At 38.2% G+C, this 21,598-nt stretch overlaps 1 protein-coding gene across 5 annotated transcripts in view; it reads left to right on the forward strand.

Annotated features, from left to right (window-relative positions):
* HLCS (holocarboxylase synthetase) overlaps nucleotides 1–17,771 on the forward strand; it is a 123,148-nt gene extending 105,377 nt beyond the window's left edge. For 2 of the 5 annotated variants that reach the window (XM_072994124.2, XM_020789321.3), the window contains exons 8-11: nucleotides 764–924; nucleotides 5,267–5,381; nucleotides 10,347–10,560; nucleotides 14,244–17,771. In XM_072994124.2, coding sequence (XP_072850225.1) covers nucleotides 764–924; nucleotides 5,267–5,381; nucleotides 10,347–10,560; nucleotides 14,244–14,415 — 662 coding nt within the window. In that variant the 3' untranslated portion in view covers nucleotides 14,416–17,771. Of the gene's footprint in view, nucleotides 1–763; nucleotides 925–1,364; nucleotides 4,066–5,266; nucleotides 5,382–10,346; nucleotides 10,561–13,684; nucleotides 13,805–14,243 lie in introns of those variants that run through there. The other 3 variants (XR_012085121.2, XR_002300166.3, XM_020789322.3) reach the window with 3 other exon arrangements.
* The last annotated feature ends 3,827 nt before the right edge of the window (nucleotides 17,772–21,598 follow it).

Below are 21,598 nucleotides of genomic sequence, written 5' to 3' on the forward strand. Positions count from 1 at the left end.
CCTCTTATGGCAGCTCCACTGGCTACCAAACCATTTTGGGCCCACTTTGAAGTGTTGGTCATAAAGCACTATAAAGTCCCATACAACTTGGGTCAAGGCTATCTGAAGGACCAGATGTACCCATATGAGACTTTTCAGTTTTTGAGGCCTTCAGGGGAGATATCTGTTTCAGTGTCCTGACATACATATTTGGTGAGGAGATGACATAGGTTTCTTTCCTTGTCTTCTCCAAGGCTGTGGAACTTCCTTTTAAGAAAGGCTGCACTTTTACCTTCCTTCTCATTCTTTCACTGGCAAATATTTAACTTTGAGTTGGCCTTTGGCTAAATAGGGTACCAAGAAAAGAGATTTTAAGGGGTGTTGCAACATTTTTTTTCTTTTACTCTGTTGTGTTTTATATTGTTTTAAGGCACATTTAAAAACAGCATTAAACATTTAATTGTATTGTAATCTTAAAGCTAATTATATTTTTAGCTGTATCAGCTTTTAAAATAATTTTATAAGCTGTCTGGAGTCCCTGCATTAGTGGGAGAGGCTGGATAGAAGTAAAATAAAAATAAAATAAAGAGTAAGTAGAACAATCTGTGAAGCTGATAACTGATTTTTTCTCTAAAGACACAAAAAAAGTCATAATTTTAAGTCATGGCATTTCTGAGAATTCCGTCATCAGGTTATCTGTGTGATATGATGGCACATTCTTTCCAAGTAATCAAATAAAATATGCACATAAAATGATTTATCTTTTTTTATTATTATTTTTAAGGTCGTGGTGGAAATACCTGGCTTAGTCCTATTGGGGCTGCTTTATCAACTCTGCATATCACTATTCCTTTATCTTCTCACTTGGGTCAAAGGATTCCATTTATTCAGCATTTGGCTTCTCTAGCAGTTGTGGAGTCTGTTAGATCCATACCTGGATATCAGGTATTGCATTTTCATGTTTCTGTTCTACTGTTTTTGAATTTCAGCTTTTTTCACCTGAAATTGTTGGACTAGAGTAATTTATGAATTTATGTATCTGCTTAGTGTCAGTCCACATTAGAAATTTCATTTGTTTTCCCCCCGATTTATTTTTCTCGTTGACAGAGTCTGTGTTTCTAAGTGAACAAAAATATTATTATGTAGAGGCTATTAGTCCAGCTTGATTTAAAGTACATTGTAATCCAGCTTTGTAATCACAGCCAATTTTCCTCTTGCTTTCACTTATGGACTTATTTTTTTAGTTAGAAAACTGATGGAGAAAACTGGAAAGGAAAAAGTAATAAATTGATTATTGCTTCTTAGTTTATTGTAGGAACAATTTCACTTACCATTTTTTTTTCTTTTTCCATGTCTTGTTTAATGTTGAAAATGTTTGCCCCAAGCTCACAAGCAAGAAGGAAAATATGTCCTCTCAGGAGGGAATCAAGTGTCTTGTCATCATTGCTCAAATTACAAACCAATCTTATTTAGCACCTCATCAATTTATTTTTAATGTTACCAATTCTTAATATTAGTGAACTGTAAAACATTGGCATTTTACAGGGCTAGTTAAGAAAAACATATGTTTCTGATATTGTACAAAATCAGTGGCTTACTCAAATTCACACATGAAGTTAATTAGAGTGGTATCTAGTAGCCTTTCACATATGTTAAAGGTTGTCTTCTATTAACAGTTCCCAACATCAGGACTTCATAACTTGTAAATGCTTTATGGTGGAATTTAAAATAAAATCTAGTTCTCTGAGGCTTAAAGTATTAACTGTTTAAGTGTAGAAGTCTCCAAAAAGAGAATTGATACTTTGTGATGATATTTGTGCCATATCCAACGCTACTGATAGCAATTGTATGACATTAGTGTAAATGAATCCATTTTAAAGTCTCTTGTGTGTCCTGTTACCTACAGAAGCCTTGTGTGGCTAAGCTCAGTTAAATCTAAAACATATTAACTTGCTGTCTTGTGGTCTCAGTTCTTTTCACTATGATGGAAAAATTTGTTTACCTCGTATCTGCTGGTTATGTTGATGAATGAATTAATCAATAACTTGGTTAATGTATTTGTTGCAATAAAACTGCTTTTGATGTTGTTATTTACTTTAGGTAAAAGCAAAATAGAAATAAAAAGTAAAAGATAAAAACACGGTGACACGTTAAAGACTAACTTTTATATTTTTTTAATATGAGCTTTCATGGGCAAGTCCACTTCAGCAGGCATAAGAGAAAAAATATTTAAATTACTTGTTTATTTATTTATTTAAAATATTTATACACTGACTTCCTCTTAAAGGATCCAAGATAGCTTACGGTATTAAAAGAAACAAATTAAAAGCTAAATAACAACTTATTACAATATTTTTAAAAGCATTAAACAGGTTATTAATATTCATAAGAGCAACATTAAAAACACAAGTAAAACAGCAGAATAAAGTAATCCCTTTTAAAAAAAATCCTCTTGGTCAACCAGTCATTTAAAGGAAAGCCTTTCTGCAGAGAAAGATCTTGGTCTGCTTGTGGACAGCGAAGATAAGGCCATCCTAGCTTCCCATGGGAGAGATTTCCAGAGTCTAGGAGTAGCAACAGAGAAGGCTCTAACCCAATGCACCTGTGATGGTGGTGAGACCACAAGAAAGGCTCCTCCCAATTACTGTATTTTAATACCCAGATAGGCTCATAAAAGGAGAGACGGTATTTCAGAGTGCTTGGATTCTGTTTGTTTAGGACTTTATAGGTTAAAACCGGCCCTTTAAATTGTGCCCAGAAATGGATCAGCAGCCAGTGGAGATGCTATAATAGAGGAGTTATATGTTCCTTGTAACCAGCCCGAGTTAGCAATCTGGCTGTGGTATTTTGGACCCACTGAAGTTTCCAAACACTTTCCAAAGGCAGTTCCGTGTAGGCCATGTTACAATAATCCAGCTGAGATGTAACTAAAGTAATGGTGGCAGAGAAAAAATATTTATTCACTGCCACCACTGCCATGGAATAGGCCTTCCAATGAGCCCTAGTCTGTGTTCAGTCAGATTCACTCCATGTATTCTGCCATTATCGCTATAAATTCTGTCCCACTCATTTCATCACCACCAGCTCCCCAGTTTGACTCTACTTTGCAGGAAGGCCTGTTTAGGAGTTATGTCATTCCCAAGATCAACCAGGACATTCCAGAGATCAACCAGGACATCAGCAGAAACATCTGTAGAGGTGACAGGAAACTTCCCAAGAGCCAACAGGAAACCATTTGGATCCATCAGCCTGCTGGGGCAGACTGTCTTAATTGGTCTCCCATCCCTGCAGAGGTTCTGATTTCCAGTGAGTCTAAATCCCACCAGATGATGGTCTGTCCATGACAACGTTTCTCCACATCCAGATTACCAACATTTACCCCAGTATAGAAGACCATGTCTAAAGGGTGCTCTGCAGCATGAGTGGGACATATATTATTTGGGATAGACTCGTGGTCATTGAGGACATGAAGTTCTGAGCCATTCCTGACAAAAACTGCCTTGGCATGGATGTTAAAGTTCCCCAACACCACTCCAAGACCAGCTCAACTAGCATAGGAAGGGGGACTGTAGAGCAGTGCGATGGACAGTACATCAACAGAATCTCTGTTGTGTCCCAGTCTCCTATTTTCAGATACACGCATTTCAACCTGGAAAAATAGGGAATGTGACATCTGGTAAGGGTGATGGTATCACGATAGGCCACTGCAACCTTATCTCCTTATCCCACCCCACCCCGATTGACAGCCCAGCCTCATCCACCCAAGTCTCTGTAATTCAAGCCAGATCGGCATACCCATGCAGGATTAAGTCCTGGGTGGCTGTTGTTTTCCCATTTAGCAACCTGGCGTTTCACACCAGCATTTTCAACCCAGGGGCCTGACACCAAGGCTATCCAGACTATTTCAATTTGAGGACAGTTTAGGAGTAACCAGTACCCTTTTGCCATTCTCTCACACATAATGCTGTAGCTACTGTCTCCTGCCATCTCTCCTCTGCCTTGAACAATTCTGCAAGCAGACAGAGACCCAAGTTAACAATTTCTCCCCAGGACTGGCAGTGACCGGCAACAATATCACAGTAAACTAGAATGGGAGGGGATGATTTGTGGAAGTTGGTATATTAAATACAGGGTGGGGTAAGGAGATAAGGTTGCAGTGGCCTATCGTGATACTATCACTGCCTTTTATTTATTTATTTATTTATTTATTTATTTATTTATTTATTTATTTAATTAATTAATTAATTAATTAATTAATATCCCGCCTATCTGGTCGGTTAAGTTTTATCCACTTTCAGTTTTATCCACTTTCCATGAACTGGAACTATTCATGAGGCTGGCTACATTTAGAATTTTACAGTGGGTCCAAATCCATAGTGATGGTGGTTGTCATGGAGCATCTTTTTCTTCCCTCTTGTATCCCCAAAGATCACTTGAAAACTGATTCTGGAAGGTGTCTCAACCCTCCTGGGAGAGCTTAGGGGCTGTAGGGAACAGAGGAGATTTTCCCTTCCCCTACTTAATTCCACTGTTTCGATACGTGAGATCTACCATTGGATATAGTCCTGAAAATAATGACAGTCTAGAAATAACAGCCTTCTTTGAGACATAGGGCTACATTTTAAAAAGAAAAATTTCACTCAGTATAGCTATTTGTCAATAAACAGTGGAGTTACCGTATTTTTCTGTAATTAAGATTATACTTTTGTCTAAAATCTTTAGGCTAAAAATTGAGGGTCGCCTTATACGTGGAAGTAAGCTGAGGAGAGAACAAAAACTAGTGGAGGGGAAAGCAGGGATCAAAGCGATCCTGCAGCGCTTTGATCCCTTTCCCCCTGCACTTGCTAAGGCCCACTTAGATTTCTAAATTTTGGATTAGAAAAGTGGGGGCATCTTACACACAGAAAAATATGGTACCTCTCTAGTTGCCATACTGCAGTTGAAACATTGTGCTATATAGTCAAAATAGTTATACCCCACATGTGGGCCCACAAGGCAGATAACAACAAAACCAGTTACAACTGATTCATAAAATAAGCCAAAAATATTCGGAAGCACATTTGAACTCTGTTCCACTTTCACAAATTAATGGTCTATTTTATTTCTCATTACTAATTTAAAGAGAGAGAGAGAGAAATAATGAAGCTCTTCAGTTTCACTACTTTTTATTCTGTGCCAGGAAACTTATATGGAGAACTGGATTTACTGCAGAAAAGTTGAGATCTGTGCTGTAGGCTTCTAAAGTACAATCATGTAACGTTACCAAGATACATGTTTGTTTCTGTAGGATATTGATCTCCGGGTGAAATGGCCAAATGATATTTACTACAGTGACCTTATGAAGCTTGGTGGTGTTTTAGTGAATTCCACACTAACAGGAGATACATTCCATGTACTTATTGGTAAGAACATAAATACTATGTTTTTGTTTACTTAAAGCTAGAGGTGTGTATGCACCTCCCTATCTGTACAATATTCATTGTACAGTGGGGTCTCGACTTACGAACTTAATCCGTATTGGAAGGCAGTTCTTAGGTTGAAAAGTTCTTAAGTCGAATCTGCATTTCCCACAGGAATGCATTGAAAACCATTTAATCCGTATCTGCTCTTTTCATCCATAGAAACTAATGGGAAGCTGCTATTCCGCCTTCTGCCACTAGAGGGGGATATTTTTTCTTTTTTCCTTTTAACCTAAGATGACTTAGCTTTTTAAAAAAGGGGAAAAAAGAGTTCGTAACTCAAATCTAAGTTCGTAAGTCGAGTCCATATATTTCTATGAGAGCAGTTCGTAAGTCGAGACCCCACTGTATATATCAGGACCCAACTGCTCTAAAGCTAATTTGCATATGGTCTGAATTGATTTGTTTGGGGGTTGCATGGGTATTTGTAAGTTTACTGATCAACATTAGGAATAAAAATGGGGAAAATGTCCTGAGATGGGAGGTTAGTTTTGGGAGGACAAAATACACCAAAGGTTGAACATGAGCAGAAAATATGAATTGAATTGAGAAATACCTAGTTCCTAGTTCCATCAACACACTATGGAAGTAGCAGGCTTTGGCATTTCTTTGTGGTTCATCAGCAAGGAGAAAAAAGAAAAGAGTTCCTAACGCTACTGTGACTTACAGTATTCCATCAAAGCCTGCATAACAAGAAAAAAATCATTCATCCATATCCCCACTCAAAACATAATTGTAATCCTGTAATACAGAACTATACATTTAGTATTTTGAAAAGAAGAAAATTCCAAAATATAGTAGATGGACTAAAATGATGCAGCAACTTCCCTCCACCCTACCTAAATGCAAAATGTCTGGCTGCAGGGGGATATATACACACCAGTAACCTCACTCTGACCCCTTCTTACACACGTTAATGTAGTGAAATGGTTTCTGTATGTCATTGAAAAGAAAAGAGTGTGTCAGTGAAGCAGGAAACAATCCCATCAGGAGGCCAGATTCCATTATGAGCCTGGATTCCTGGCAGATCACCCAAGGCAGAAGGGCCACAGCTGAGACACCAGACTATACACCTGCTACTGGGCAGCAGTGGTACTTGAAAGTGACACTGATGGAGGAAGCAATGGTGGTGACAATCTAACTTTTGTTATAACTGCACATAAGAAGGCAATGGTAAACCCCAGATGAACTTTGTTTACCATGAAACTGTTATGATGAGACAGTCCAAAATGAAACAAGAGATAGTGCTTCAGGATGAGAATTCCAGGTTGTAAATCATCTACTGGGAAAGAGCAAAAGTAAAAGGGTCAGAACCTCTGAATGCAGTTTTTAGTGACTGTCACATGGTGACAAGGGAATTATTACAATAACCAGTACAATGAAATAGAGGATAACAAAGGAAATTTTAAGCTTAGATTAAAATTGTGAATGACCAACGGAGAAGTACACTATCTGACTAGGAGAAAATAAAGAGAAGGTGAAGACATTATATTGAAGATCTCAGAAGAGTTAAAAGAATGACAGGCTCCTTTGCAAGGGTATCCTATGATAAAGAACCCTCAGGTCTAGAAAGTGAAGTGAAAGCTGCTCTACATTTTCTAGAAATGTAGATGTCACAGGAACCATAAACTGAGGAGATTCTTCTGATAAAGAACATACTTCCTCCTCATTTTCTGGGAACAGCCATGGACTGTCACCTCAAGGACTTCCTCCTCCTTTTTGGGGGAACAGCCATGGGCTGTCACCTCAAGGACTTCCTCCTCCTTTTCTTTTGCTTCTCTTTCCCAGTTCTTCCTTTTTTTTCAAAGGTAGCACAATCCAGCTAAATTGTCAGAAGACAAAAGAGGACTTGGAATGATGCGTAACATCAGGACTTGGAAGAACTCCCTTTTTTGGACTATAGTTGCCATAATCTCCCACCTAGCATCCATTCCTATGGCTTTTTTGTTTGCCATGCACTGTTTGCAGGTATCACTGCATACAGATACCAGCTGTCTACAAACCAGCAGGGGCTAGATTTTCCCACAAGAGCAATATCTATCCATGAGAGAATTTAGTTTCCATTTATATATGTAAAATCTGATAGACTATGGATGGCTTCATTTATTGGCTAATCAAGACTGACAGGCTTGTTTCTCACAAAACAATTGACCAAACAGCAACTGCATCTTTTATCTCTGGTTCTATAAGGACTAGAGACTTTTTTAAAAACAGCGAAAGCTTGGAACTTGGCCACCTGATCATTTAAACAGACACTGGACGGCACATATAAAATCTGGATAAAACCGAGCTGATATGGTAATATGGCAGCACTTATCAACCCATCACTCCATCTTCATAAGTTTGAAGAGTAACTGACAATTTATGAATACTAGTAATTAATTCTATATTCATAGCGGTATTAGGAATAATAGTGTAATGTCGGCACCCTTCAGTCTAAAGAGACTATGTTAACGTGCTCTGAATTAGAGGTCTTGGAACAGTGTCTAGTGTGGCTGAGAAGGCCAATTCGAGAGTGACCATCCTTTCCACACTGAAGACAAATACAATCTGTTCCCTGTCCAGCTCCTGATTTTGCTGGTTTCAGGACTGCCTCTTTGCCTCGGCCTGCTGAACAAGTGTCTCTTCAAATTGGGAGAGGCCATGATGCACCGCCTGCCTCCAGACTGAACGCTCAGATGTCACGGTTTCCCATCTGTTGAGGTCCGTTCCTAAGGCCTTCAGATCCCGCTTGCAGATATCCTTGTATTGCAGCTGTGGTCTCCCTCTGGGGCACTTTCCCTGCACTCATTCTCCATACAGGGGATCTTTTGGAATCTGACCGTCAGCCATTCTCATGACATTTCCAACCCAACGTATACATTGCTGTTTCAATAATGTATACATGCTAAAAATTCCAGCCAAATGTGGACAAGGCAGTGTTATAAACAGCATTATTGAAATGTTCCCATCGTTCAGACGCATTTGCATCAGCCGGTAATTCCTCCACTTTTCTCTGATTGCGAGTCTTGCTGATGTCAATACGTGGTCTTCCTTTTTCATGTAATACAATCTCTTTATTTGCAGTTTTACTCTGCTACACACCAAGGAGTGATCAGTATTGCAATCAGCACCTTGATAACTACGTGTGATCGTAATACTAGGAAGGCTAGAGCGTCTAGCGAGGATCAAATCGAGCTGATGCCAGTGTTTCAGTCTTTGATTTCTCCAAGAGACTCTGTGTCGAAGCTTCGTATTAAAGAACGTGTTGGTGACACAGAGACCATAATAACAGCAAAACTCCACAAGCATTGGCCATTTTCATTCATCTTCTCAATGCCAAAGCAGCCTAGACAAGTGGGCCAAGAATTGTGATCATTGAGGTATTAGGAATAAACTATTAATTAAAAAATATTATTCAGGAGCAGAGAGCTTAACTATGAATATACTTGGCAAGTCTGGTCCTAAAATTATGTGCATACGAAGCAGAAAACCTACATTGCTGGGCGGGAAAGGGGAAATAACTAGTACAAGATTTGTATGTATCTATTACAGAGCCATGTAAAAGAGCTGATCAATGAAGTCCTGAGAGCTGTTTTTAAACACAATGGCTTTCTGCCAATAATACTGTCCCCTGCTAGAGAGCTGGTAAAAAACGAGGCTTCAAAGAAAATACGGCAAGAGACCTTAGAAATCTGAAAGCTGACTTAAGTGTGGAATCAACTAGGCTTTTATCAGAGAAGGCAGTTGCTGCTTTTGTTTTGAGCTAGGGAGAAAGCTTTAGATTTTAGAGTTGTGGAACATAGCAACTTTTCATGGCCACAACTTCACGTTTTAGATTTAAACTGTTTTCTGTGTATGCAGAGTCCAGTATGTGTTCTGCTGTGATCAAACAGCTACTATATGCATGGAATCATTCATTTCAGAATAAACAACATGTCTTCATATGCATAGCAGTGAAGATATATATGTGTGCATCTACTTCCTCAGCTGAATTTTAACATGGGAGCTGTACTGATGGGGAGAGTAATATATGAAGTTCAGAAGAAAGAACTGTACCAAGATTTAACTGGATTGAGATGGATGATGTGTCTGTTGACTATGGATATAAATGTGTCCCCCAAGTAATAGCTAGCAGAATTTCTATCACTTAGGAAATTTTACAAAAATATACTTTTGTAAATGAAGCTTTTTGTGAATTTTCACAGAAGTAACTATGTTAGTCTATGTAAACATATCAGACAAAGTAAGTGCAGCAAGGGACACAAAGTAAGTGCAGCAAGGGACACTTTAAATACTAACTGCTATATTTTAATATGCAATTTCATGGATCAAGTCCACTTCCTCAAACATAAGAATGAGACTATGTGACTATCATATTTATACATGGTCCCATGACCAGGTGGGAATACAGATAATGAGCAAAGTGACAGTGGTTCATTAATAATGGAATAGGCTATCAAGTGTGAGTAATTTCAGCTATTATACTGCAAGATAATAGCATAGTTGACACAAGTGGGAATCAGTATAGGATTTCACACTTGGTAATGACTGAAGAACACTTGACTGATATTTAGTCCTTTGAAATTTGTCTCCAGCATCTGTATATGCTTTTTTGTCAAAGTATTTGTCTGTACATGGAGTTGTATGGAACTGTTTGAATGGGCTTTTGATAAAGAAGGAAAACATGCTGTCATAAATGTGAGCCAAGATGTTTCATGTTTAGCAAAAGAGAGGAAATAAATCTGTGTTTATATAAGCGTGTGTCATCTTTTACCATTATTAAAATAAAATGTTTTCTGAAAAATTGTAGAAGGATTTTTACGACTATTTGAACAAAAGAGTTTATAATATAGTAAGAAAGGAGACACTTGTGGAGAGAAACACTTTTTCCTATGCCTCTTTTCTGATTACTTTTTTCCTCCTCAGGCTGCGGATTTAATGTGAACAATAGCAACCCTACTATATGCATCAATGATCTCATTATGGAGCACAACAAGGCTAAGAATGCAAAATTAAAGCCCCTAAGTGCTGACTGTCTGATTGCAAGAAGTGTGACTGTGCTGGAAAATCTGATCAATACCTTTCAGGAGAAAGGACCTAATGGAGTTCTTCCCATGTATTATAAATACTGGGTGCACAGGTGAGTGTAGTTGTTGCTTTTATTGTTCTTGATTGTCAGTGTCTTGGTTAGAAAATGAACTAATCTCCCCCCCTTCCAATGGGTGTTACACACATATCTTAGTGCAGAGATAAATGACTAGGTTTAATTAATTTAAATTAATTATGAGAAGTTTTTCCTTCTGTGCTGCTTATGTGTAGGCACATTTAACTGAATCTTTTCATTCACAATGGGTACTTTTAAATAATTCAGTATTTACATTTGAGTTGGCTTGTGATTCTACCTAGTCACTTTAGTCAAAGCAGTAAAAACAAACAAATAATTAACCATATGTTTTTAAAATGAAACATCAGCCCCTTTCAGGTGTAAGGAGTTTTCCCAAAAAAACCCCAATAAATATATGCATCAAAATTAAATTTCCAAATGTTGACAGAGTTCTAATCCAAAAGCAAGCCAGCAGGAGACATTCCAAACTACAGTGGTGCCCCGCATAATGGGTGCCCAGTTTAACGACGAACCCACATAGCGATGTGTTTTTTGCGATCGCATTGCGATGTTTTAAATGGTAAAACATCGCTTTGCGATGATCGGTAAGCTGTTTCGCTTACCGATTTTCGCATAGCGATGTTTTCCTAACAGCTGATCAGTGGTTCCAAAATGGCCAAAATGGGTTAAAAAATGGCCGCCCGCAGTGTTTTCGCGCCCATTCCTCGCTTACCGGGCAGCGAAAATGGCAGCCATATGGAGGATTTTCGCAGAATGGTGAGTTTTTTGCCCATAGGAACGCATTAAACATATTTTAATGCATTCCTATGGGCTTTTTTGTTCCGCATAGCGACGAATCCGTATAGCGACGATTTTTCCGGAACGGATTATCATCGCTATGCGGGGCACCACTGTAATTTTATAATTCCCACTCAGATCTTCATTCCAAATGTAAGCAACTTTCTTTCAATTATATACCTTATTTACATTTCTTTCTTTCTCTCTTTCTCTCTTTCTTTCTTTTGTGTCATTTATATGCCACCTTTCTTCTGGTGAAGGGACCCAAGGTGGCTCACAATAATAAAAAAATAATATTTAAAACACAATAAATTACAGATAAAAAGCAATTAAACTATAATAATAATACAATCCATTAAGTATATAAAACATAATTGCTCCATATGTTACATATAAAATAAATGTATCATAGTTCTATTATGGGAAGGGACTAAATTGCTAGACAGGTAGCGGGCAAGTAGGTCAGTTTTGCAGTGTGATTCTCTGAGCAAAAAACCAGAAAAATTCTTTTCACACAAGATTTTTTGGGAAAATAATCTCAGATTCCTTACAATTTACTTACACTTTGTTTCACCAAAAATGAAAGTATGCATAGAATTCAAGGCTTTGTTGTGTAAGATGCCAGTCCATCAATGTCTGCCCCTAAAGTGTCACTCAACAATAATTTAAAGATAGATGTAATAGAAATGTTGTTGTTCTAGAGATTTCTGCACCAGTTAGGACACAGCGTACAGTGGTGCCTCGCTTAACGAGCGCACCGTATAACGATGAAATCGCATAGCGATCCGTTTTTTCGGATCGCTAATGCGATCGCTCAACATTTTTTTAATGGGGAAAAATTCGCTTTGCGAAGACCGGTAAGTGTTTCGCTTACCGATCTTCGCAAAACGAACCCCGCCGATCAGCTGTTCGGCGGCCAAAATGGCTGCCGGAAGCCGGGAAATGGCCCAAAATGGCCACGCGCAGCGTTTTTGCGCCCTCGTTAAGCGAGGCGAGGGCGCGAAAATGGCTGCCGGCCATCCTGAAGCATCGCTGAACGGTGAGTATTTGGCCCATTTGGAACGCATTAAACGATGTTTAATGCGTTCCAATGGAAATCGCTGCCCCGTTCAGCGATGCTTCAGCATAGCGAAGGTTAATTCGGAACGGATTAACCTCGCTATGCGAGGCACCACTGTATTTGACAACTCTGCTAAAATTGTTTTTTGGATACGAAATTCTTTCCTATTTCTATTAATCCTACAAAATTCAATCTCAAAGTGTCATTCAGTTCTCATTCACTAGTAGATATAATAGACATGTTCTGTTGTTTTGTGCACAGAAAAAAGTTCTGTTTCATGCAATAAACACTTCTTCTGTATCTAAAAATATATATGTAGCTAAAATATATATATGCTGCATTCTACACAGAAAAGGAACTCTGTCTTGTAAAAGATACACTTTTATTTTAAATTGAGTTTTCAAGTTGCAAAGTATAACAGGATACACTTTAATAAACAGGATACAATTTAATATTGTACAGGATGAAATCTGTCTGGTGTTTTCTGTTGGGGGGTCCTTTCCTTTTTCATACTGTACCTATCTTGTGCAGCAAGTCTATGGAGTTTGCAGAGAAACTGCTTGATTTTGTGCTTTGTGCTTTCTGTGCAAAAATATTGTGAAAAAGAAAAGTCTTTTGCTCTTGTGGTGGTGCCAAGAAACCTTAAGGGAACAGGGGAAGTTTTTGTTGGGGAGACTTGCTGTGGTGCAACAAGAAGGAGATAGAGAGTAGAATGAGAGGTCCTTTTGTTTCTCTGCTTTCAATTTTGTGTGGTTGTCTCATGACGTTGCTGGGAATTGTGGCTTTCCACCTCATTTATTACACACAGAGGGAGTCAAGCAAAGCAAAATAGGAAGCCCCACACTTTAGACCACCTCTCTATAGTCCACAATGCAGGGCAGGAAAATACTCAACAGTGCAGAGAAACAAATCAAACAGAATCTAACACACTTTGTACCTGTAGAAGGACTTTCTGCCTAGATCATTTAATATTTTAGGAGGGTAAGAAACACATTTCTCCTTCTTTCTTCCTCACTCATCTCTCTTTCTTATTCTCATGTGTTTCCCCATGATTCAACTCTCTTTTATGGAGGAGAATTGCTCAGTTTCTCCTACAATTCAGCTTAGGGAAAAAGCATCCAGTTATATGAAAGGAACCTTTTCCTAACAGGAGTTGCCATGTAGAGAAGATTTGAACTGTTCCTTGGATGAAAACCACAGAAGGAATGAACTTTTTTTCCTTATTCCTAATTGTGATGTGGGGTAGCATTGGAATAGGATTTAACTCTTTCCTCTCTGGTGGCAATCCTTCTTCTAAATTAGGCTCCTGTATGGCAATTAAGCTGAAAGGAACACATTCCACTGGCATCAGTGGATACTTGTGGCTCTGGGGAAATAGATCTAGGGTCCTGAACAAAGAAATACAGCTGTGAAAGATAACAGGTGGGTACCAGAAATTCTTTGAAGTATAGCTCATTATGGTTACTCTGAACACTGTTAGGATTGTACACTGTTGTATATAACTTGTGCAGAAACTGAACATTTTCCTGAAGAATTAACCTTCACACTGTCATTTAGTTGAATTTCAGGAAAAAACATCTAAAGAACCATGACAATCAGGGTGTATGGTCTTTCCTTATGTAAATCTGTATTGCTACAATGTAATGATACTTGAGTATATTTAAATGTTTTTATTGAACCGTAATCATATGGTTCCACAAAAATAAATATATTATACTATAATATATTATATTATGCCCTGATATAATCAGAATAATTTGATTTTTCTGGAAGGGATGAGTTCACACTTACTATAATAAGGTTCTGTGAGCTTGATGCATTTTAGTTTATTATGCAAACAATTCTGTTTTTCTCTTTGCAGTGCTAAGCAAGTCCAGCTCGTAAATGATAAAGGGCCAATGGCGTGGATTGTTGGCGTCAATGATTCTGGATTCCTTCAAGTTCAGGAGGAAGGCAAAGATGTGGTGACTGTGCACCCAGATGGCAATTCTTTTGATATGCTGAGAAACCTTTTAGTTCCAAAGCAGCAGTAATTTCTCAGTCTGGTGAAACAGCTGCACACTTAGAAGACCATTTTGTGTTTAGTACATAGATCTAGAGTTTGGCTTGAGGCAGTGTATCGAACTGAAATAATCTAAGGCTGAAGAACAGGAACAACATATACCAACCAACAGACTGAATTTTGCATCGTTTAATCCTAGTGAGTTCTCAGTTAAATGACTGGGCTGTTTGTGTATGTTTTTGCCTTCTTCTCAATCTTTCCGTAGATGTAAGGGAAACCTTATGATCCATATGAAAATGTCTCACTTTAAATTTTTCACACAGGGCAACTTAACCGGAATTTGCCTCACTGATTATTTGTTACTACAGGTTCTTAAAACTTCGCTTTTGAAACTAACAGTCATATTTCTTTATTTTATATACTATCTTTGTAGCAAGGCATGCATTTTGCCACAGAATAGCTGGAATTCTATTAATTAGATCTTTCACATTAATTCAGTCTGAGTAAATCTCAGAAGCAAATTGCCGCAATTTGGTAGGTCAAGATGTTGCAGGCTGAGTAGTGCAACAGGCCATGCCACACCAAATAATTACAGACGCAGCAGTTCACTGAGATTTATACTGATTTTGTTATGCTAGTGTAAAAATGGAAAAGGATTCCAGCCAATATTTATGATATTATAGTGATAGAATGAAGTGATTGGGTTTAACAGTGCCCCAGTGAGGCACAGTGTTTTTTAAACATATTGTGTGCCCTGTTGTACTAATCATTTTAGCTAAACAAACAATTTTAAAAGGTCATAGCCATGAGAAGATCTAACCTTCTTAGAACAAGGGGAAGAAATAGCATTCTATTATTGAACATTGCATTAGATAAGCAGTTTGTCAGAGCTGATCAGTCTGTTAACCCTGGAGTACACTAAAGCTCCCCAATCCAAATGGAACTCATTTCCTTACTCCACTTCAGTATACTTTTTCTGTGCAATGCCTCCTTTTATGTGTTTCCTTGTGGTTCTCCTATCACCCTCCACCTCTTTGCTATGTAAACATGATGATCTTAACATTAAGTTCTCTCAGTTTGCCTTTTCCGTACAATGGGGTGACGTGGAGCAGACAAATGTGGACTTCTAGCACAACTTCATGATGTTTTATGGTGACAGCCATGCACCCCAGCTTTGTTTGAATTCAAGGTCTTAAGCCAAAATAGCACTTAACATTTTATCTTTTGTGTGCAACATGTTGCTGTTGTAGCAGACAACATAAGTTTCATAAGTGAAAGTCCCTCTCAATCCTCTACTTTGAACTAATGAACTGAAATCGTGTTGCACAGTTATACCAATAATGTAACTTATTAGATGTAAAGTGCTGTAGGTTAATAACTCTCAATAGGCATTATTTTAGTTATATAGCTCAGTATGCAACAGCTAATGTTTACAGATATTTCTTAACTTACAACAGTTTGATTCCAAAAGGCTATTTACATAATTTCAAAACATGATATATAATTGACTTTGTATATTGTGACACTCCCCAAGCCTTGCCTATCATTAACATCATTAACAACTACTCCATCAGCTCAAATGAGTAGCAGCATTAAACTCAGAACTCTTTAGCACTGTATGATGGAGAAAATCTCAATTTATTGGATACATAAATCTTTGATCATTGTTGATAATTTCATAGTGACATGCCACTTAAATTTGGACATGCAGTATGTTTCATCTGTTCATTGCTTTACAAAGCTCCTACATGCACGAATGTGTTTTTTGACACAGCCACTTAGGACAATAGAACTCATGCTTACCATCCTGTCACCCAGTATGAAATGAGTTCCTGCATATCAGAGATCTGTAAGCAATCTGACCGCCTAATAAAAACTGCTGCAAGTTCTGAGCAACTTCATGTTCAGTTAAGACATGTTTGAATAGTAGCCAAAAGCAAGGTTTTATAACCTACAAAACTACTACATAAAGAATCAGAAAATGAGCAGATTGGCTCAAATACAGTGGTGCCTCGCAAGACGATTGCCTCGCAGGACAATTAATCCGCAAGACGATTGGTTTTTGCGATCGTTTTTGTGCTTCGCAAGATGATGTTTTCTATGGACGATTTTCGCAAGACGACGATTTTTTCCCCATTGGAACGCATTAAATAGATTTCAATTCATTCCAATGGGGAACCGCATTCCGCAAGATGATGTTTTCGCAAGACAGCATTTTTCACGGAACAAATTAACATCATCTTGTGAGGCACTACTGTATACATCCAAGACGTTTTAACAAAAGTGAAGAAGTTGAGTTGTAATGGGAGATTAGGACAATTCTTGTCTATTGGCGGCTGGGCAGTTTAACTATAAATTATTTGAGATGAAGTTGTTTTATCACTGAATATGTGGATTTTTATTTCTGTTGCATGACATTTCTCACACTACAGTGTCCATAAATGTTTATAGCAATAATATGTTTTTCCCTAACAGAAACTAAAATAATTGAGTCAATTTAACAATGTATTTAAAAGGCTAATTTAAATTGCGAGAAGTGATTTGCAAAACCCTTGGGGATTGAAATTTCAGAGTTCCTAGTTTTATTAATATGCATTAGTATTGATTTATTAAATCAAGTGATCTTTATGCCTTAGGTAGTAAAGCAGAGTAGTCAAAACTCTAGCAATGTCTTTGGATTCATTTTGTAAAATTCCAGTGGAATGCTTATCTCCTATTATCACATTTCAACTCTTGTAAATTCACGATTCCTGTTATTATTTGTTCTTTGCAGAAATAACAGAAGCAGGGCTATGTTGCTATTGCTCAAGTCTCTTCCATGGTTTCTTCAACTAAGAGGTTGCTGCTGAACAATGTCTACTATGCTTTAAGCTTTCACTTAATGTAAAGTCACTGCCATTCCACAAGAGGCAATTCCTGTGATGAAATACCCCCTTGTATGCTTATGTAGTGGTAATGCTTACTTAGGTGGTGAGGTCCCACATGACTCTCCTGGTGAGAATTTGCATTCAGCAATAGCTCAGTAGGATACTAACTTACAGTTAGGGGCTCTATTTGGCCTGGCATCCAGCCTTAAATCAGAGTTGCTTTGACGGCACACAATTATTAATTATTATTCCACCTTTAAAAAGAAGCAGCATCTCTGTGGATTATTTTATAAATTGTAATTATTTAGTAGATATATTGATTGATTACATTGCATATGTATAAATAATAGAAAATAACATTTTTGTTTCTTTTGGAATAATTCACATGTGTTGCAGCAGGTACCAGTTGAGAAACATTCTGGAGGATCCTGCTTTTTTGCATCTTGCAACTTGCATGTATTTATGTGTACTGTATTAAAAATATGCTTTAATTAAAATCTGCTGTCCACTTGAATCAGAAGCACCATTTCACTTATCAGTTTATTTTAATCAGTTAATTTAACCACTTCATCAAATAAACTCTGCAGCATCAGTTTATTTTATTCTATTCTTCACAGAGAGAAAGAGAGAAATTACAGCAGAAATTGTTAATGTAGTGAACACGCCAAACTAGGCTAGTATTAGGTATGATGGGAGTGGGGGGTAAAATGGTCTTACATAAATCTGTGACATATCCAAGGATAGACTGCTGTGTTTTAGTTATTCTGGTTGTCTCTCAAAAAGAATATCATACGAGCATGAAAAGATATAGAAAAAGTCTTATAAAATTATTGGAGTTATTTTCCCTACAAAGAGGAGTTGTACAGTTTTCTAGTCTTGAACTTGAGAACGAGGTGATCAAGGTGACTCGTATTTCTTGTGATATATGGCTCTATACATGGTGAGGTTGGGGGAGAAACTTTGGATTTCATTATTCATAGGTTAAAATCAGTTCATTCTGGAGACATTTGGTTTCTGATTGAACAGAAAATCTTCCAGTGTTTCTCTAACACTGATCTGTGTATGTCTGTGTGTGCTGTTACTCTTTTACATGGGTTTTAATAGGTTATGGGGTACATCCAGTGCTGGCCTACCACTTAGGAAATAGTAGAATCACAAGGGGAAACACCTCTCCTCTCTGGTGCAGCTGCTAAGTAATAAAGTGTGCTGCTTATATACCACCCAATAGCACTTAAACCATTCTCTGGGAAGTTTACAATACAAGCTACATACTGTATTCCAAAAATCTGCCCCGTAGAGGCTGGAAACCCGCTGTGGGAGATGCTTTCAGTGCCAAAGAGAGGTACAAAGGGAAAGACTGAAATTCTAATGCTACTGACAGCGTCACATTGGATTTAGGCCCATATATTTTATGCTAGTGTGGTGTTTCCTTGAAGATCTTAGATAGACATCTGGGATAAAAATTATGTAAATAAATACAATTTTTTAAAAATTTGAATAATAAAGGATGCAAAGCTTGGAAAAGTTTTTTAAAATCACAGTAATGTTTATTTTATTTAATGTTATACTGTGAACATTTTTGCACTGGAAATTTCATTTAATTTTCTTTTTACAAATGAACACTAATGAAGTGTGGAGATATTGAAGCAGGAGTAGATTTGTTGGAATAGTGCTTTTGCACTTACATTTTAACAGCCTGTTTCTTTATGTATAGAACAATATACTGTCTTAGAAGAAGAGAAAAAACAAAGCCAGCATCAATTCTGAGCCTCTATATATCTGATTTGAGTTGATTTTAGTGGCTCCAGATGCATCAAAGGAAAGTTCCTTTTTCCTACAGAGCAATTGAATAGTGTCCTTCTGTCTAACAGCTGTTGTAGGCAGGAATGCCTGTGGGCCCTTCTGTGGGATATTCAGTGGAGGTATCTTTAGAGAGTACAGCTGCTATTCTCATTGTTTTCTCCACCAGCTTGGCAACTGCTCAACAGTTTCTGTATGAAAAAGCAGTTTATAATAGTCCTTGTGATGGTTATAATGTAGTAAAATATGTCTGGATAAAGTCTGAAAAAGCCAGCCAGGCATACTGGAATTCAGAAGTAGTCCACTGAAAATGTGTAATGTTATTAAAATGTCCAGGTTAGTGAAACACCTTTTCCACTGTGTAGCTGATCTTGCCTTTCAGACTGTTTGTTTGATGAGGTGGCTTCAAAAATATTTCATTATGATACCCTTATTTTTTCCATTATGAGTTTTTCTTCTGGACTGAGTTATAAAATCTCTCATTATGTATTACAAAAATTGATATATAGATTATTTATTGACAGCAATATGTCTTAAGCAACTCTGGTGCATTGTTGTGTCACTTCAATAGAATAAGGAACAGAATTGTATCCAGGCAGAATTTGATTACCTTTCCAGAATTATAGAATTTCAGCTACTTGCTCACAAAGAAAAACAAGCATGTATTAGTAGTTTATAAGCCTCCATAGCATTTTGAAGTACTGTACATGCCAGAGGAAGTCAGTATATCTCAATTATCTAAAAGTAACATGAACGCTTACATACAGCAGTTCATGTTTTTGTTTTAGAAGATTATTTCTTTTAAGTAACAGCAGGACTAGAGTGCATTTCTCTATTTTTATTTCAGACACACACACACACACACGCACATCTCCTGATGCTAATTGGTGGCAAAAGAATTATGCACTGTATTACTTCCAGTAGAAATAATGTTTACATATAGTATGGACAAGAGGAAGAATGGTTGTTTGTTTTCTGTGTGCAATCTACTTGTGGATTCTATACCTATGCACCACAGGCACTAAAGCAATGACTTTCAGGCCTTTCACCAGAGGGGGCACAAGCAGATCTGGATGAAACTGTACCTCATAGGCACCCTTCAGTCTCGAGAGATTATGGTAACGTGCTCTGTATGGAGCATTTGGAACAGCGTCTAGTGTTTTGACGCTGTACGCAAAGCTGAAGTGTCCTCTCCAGGGCACAAAGCCTGGGTAAAATAATATGGAGGATAGGCTGTTACCCAAGCAGAAAATCCCCCCGTCACTGAAATAGTCCAATAGAGCCAATACAACTGGTTTCAGTGACGTCGCAGGAGTGGACAGAATGACATGAACTGCCTCCAGGACTCTGGCTCCAGATTTTGCCTCGAGGTTAACTCCTGAAGCCTTTTCCATCGGTGGATATAGCCACAAGGCAGTGGAGGTTTGAAGTCAGAGTTTTCCTTCTCCTAGATGGGCTGCCTTCCCAGGCTAACAAGTCCCACCTACCCAGCCTGCTTGCTCATGGCATGGAGGATGATGGCGGCGCCTCAGTGGGGGTTTGAAGTCAGAGTTTTCCTTCTCCTAGATGGGCTGCCTTCCAGGGCTGAACGAATTCCACCTACCTGGCCTGTTCTCGCACGGCATGGAGGACGATGGCGACGCCTAAGTGGGGGTTTGAAGTCAGAGTTTTCCCTTCCAAAGCGCAAGCCACTGACAAAGTGCTGGATGAAGCTGCCTTTCCGTTTCTGATTATGGTGTCATGCCTCCAATTTCATATCTTCTTCAGAGTCGTTGTAACTTGTGGTCACTGGTGATCCTTCCCCGCCACCTATTTCAGTCTCCAAACTGTTAGAATACTTCACCTGATGTTTTGTTGGAGGAAAGCTCTTCTGCTTTTTGCACTTTTTGGTTTTCAGAAGTTACCACTTCATTGCAGAAGTTTTTGGTACTTCTGCAATGAAATCAGGATGTTAAAGCAGCCCTTTAGGATCCAAAAAACAAAGGTATATTTTAGGATGCCCAATAGGATGTTTTGGGAAACCTAAGCAGATTTTTAAAAGGAGTACCTGGAAGAAAACTTTCCTCAACCACCTCTATGTCAGAAGCATCCTGCTCAGTTCAAAGCTGCTGTGCTGGATTGTCCAGTTGCCAAGGATTATACAGAAACCTGCCATCTGGTTTCTTATCATGATGCAATAACAGAAGCTTCCGCTGTTTCTGAGGATGTCCCTGAAAACCACTGAGGATGACAAGTGGAGCCAAAATCTGATCATAGAACTGGAAGATCAGATGCCCAGTTACTCTCCCACAGCCACAGTGATATATTTCATTCTCTTCAAATATACAGTGGTGCCTCGCTTAGTGATGTTAATCCATGCAGCAAAAATCACTGCTAAGCGATAACATCGCTAAGTGATTTTTAAAAGCCCATAGAAGCTCATTAAAACGCGTTTAATGCATTCCTATGGGCTTCCAAACTAACCTTAAGCAAAAATCCTCCATTGCGGCGGCCATTTTCGGTGCCTCGAAAGCGAGGCAAAACAGTGGGCGGCCATTTTTTCCCCAG

The sequence above is a fragment of the Pogona vitticeps genome, chromosome 3, assembly GCF_051106095.1.
Source record: "Pogona vitticeps strain Pit_001003342236 chromosome 3, PviZW2.1, whole genome shotgun sequence".
Taxonomy (NCBI): Eukaryota; Metazoa; Chordata; class Lepidosauria; order Squamata; family Agamidae; genus Pogona; species Pogona vitticeps.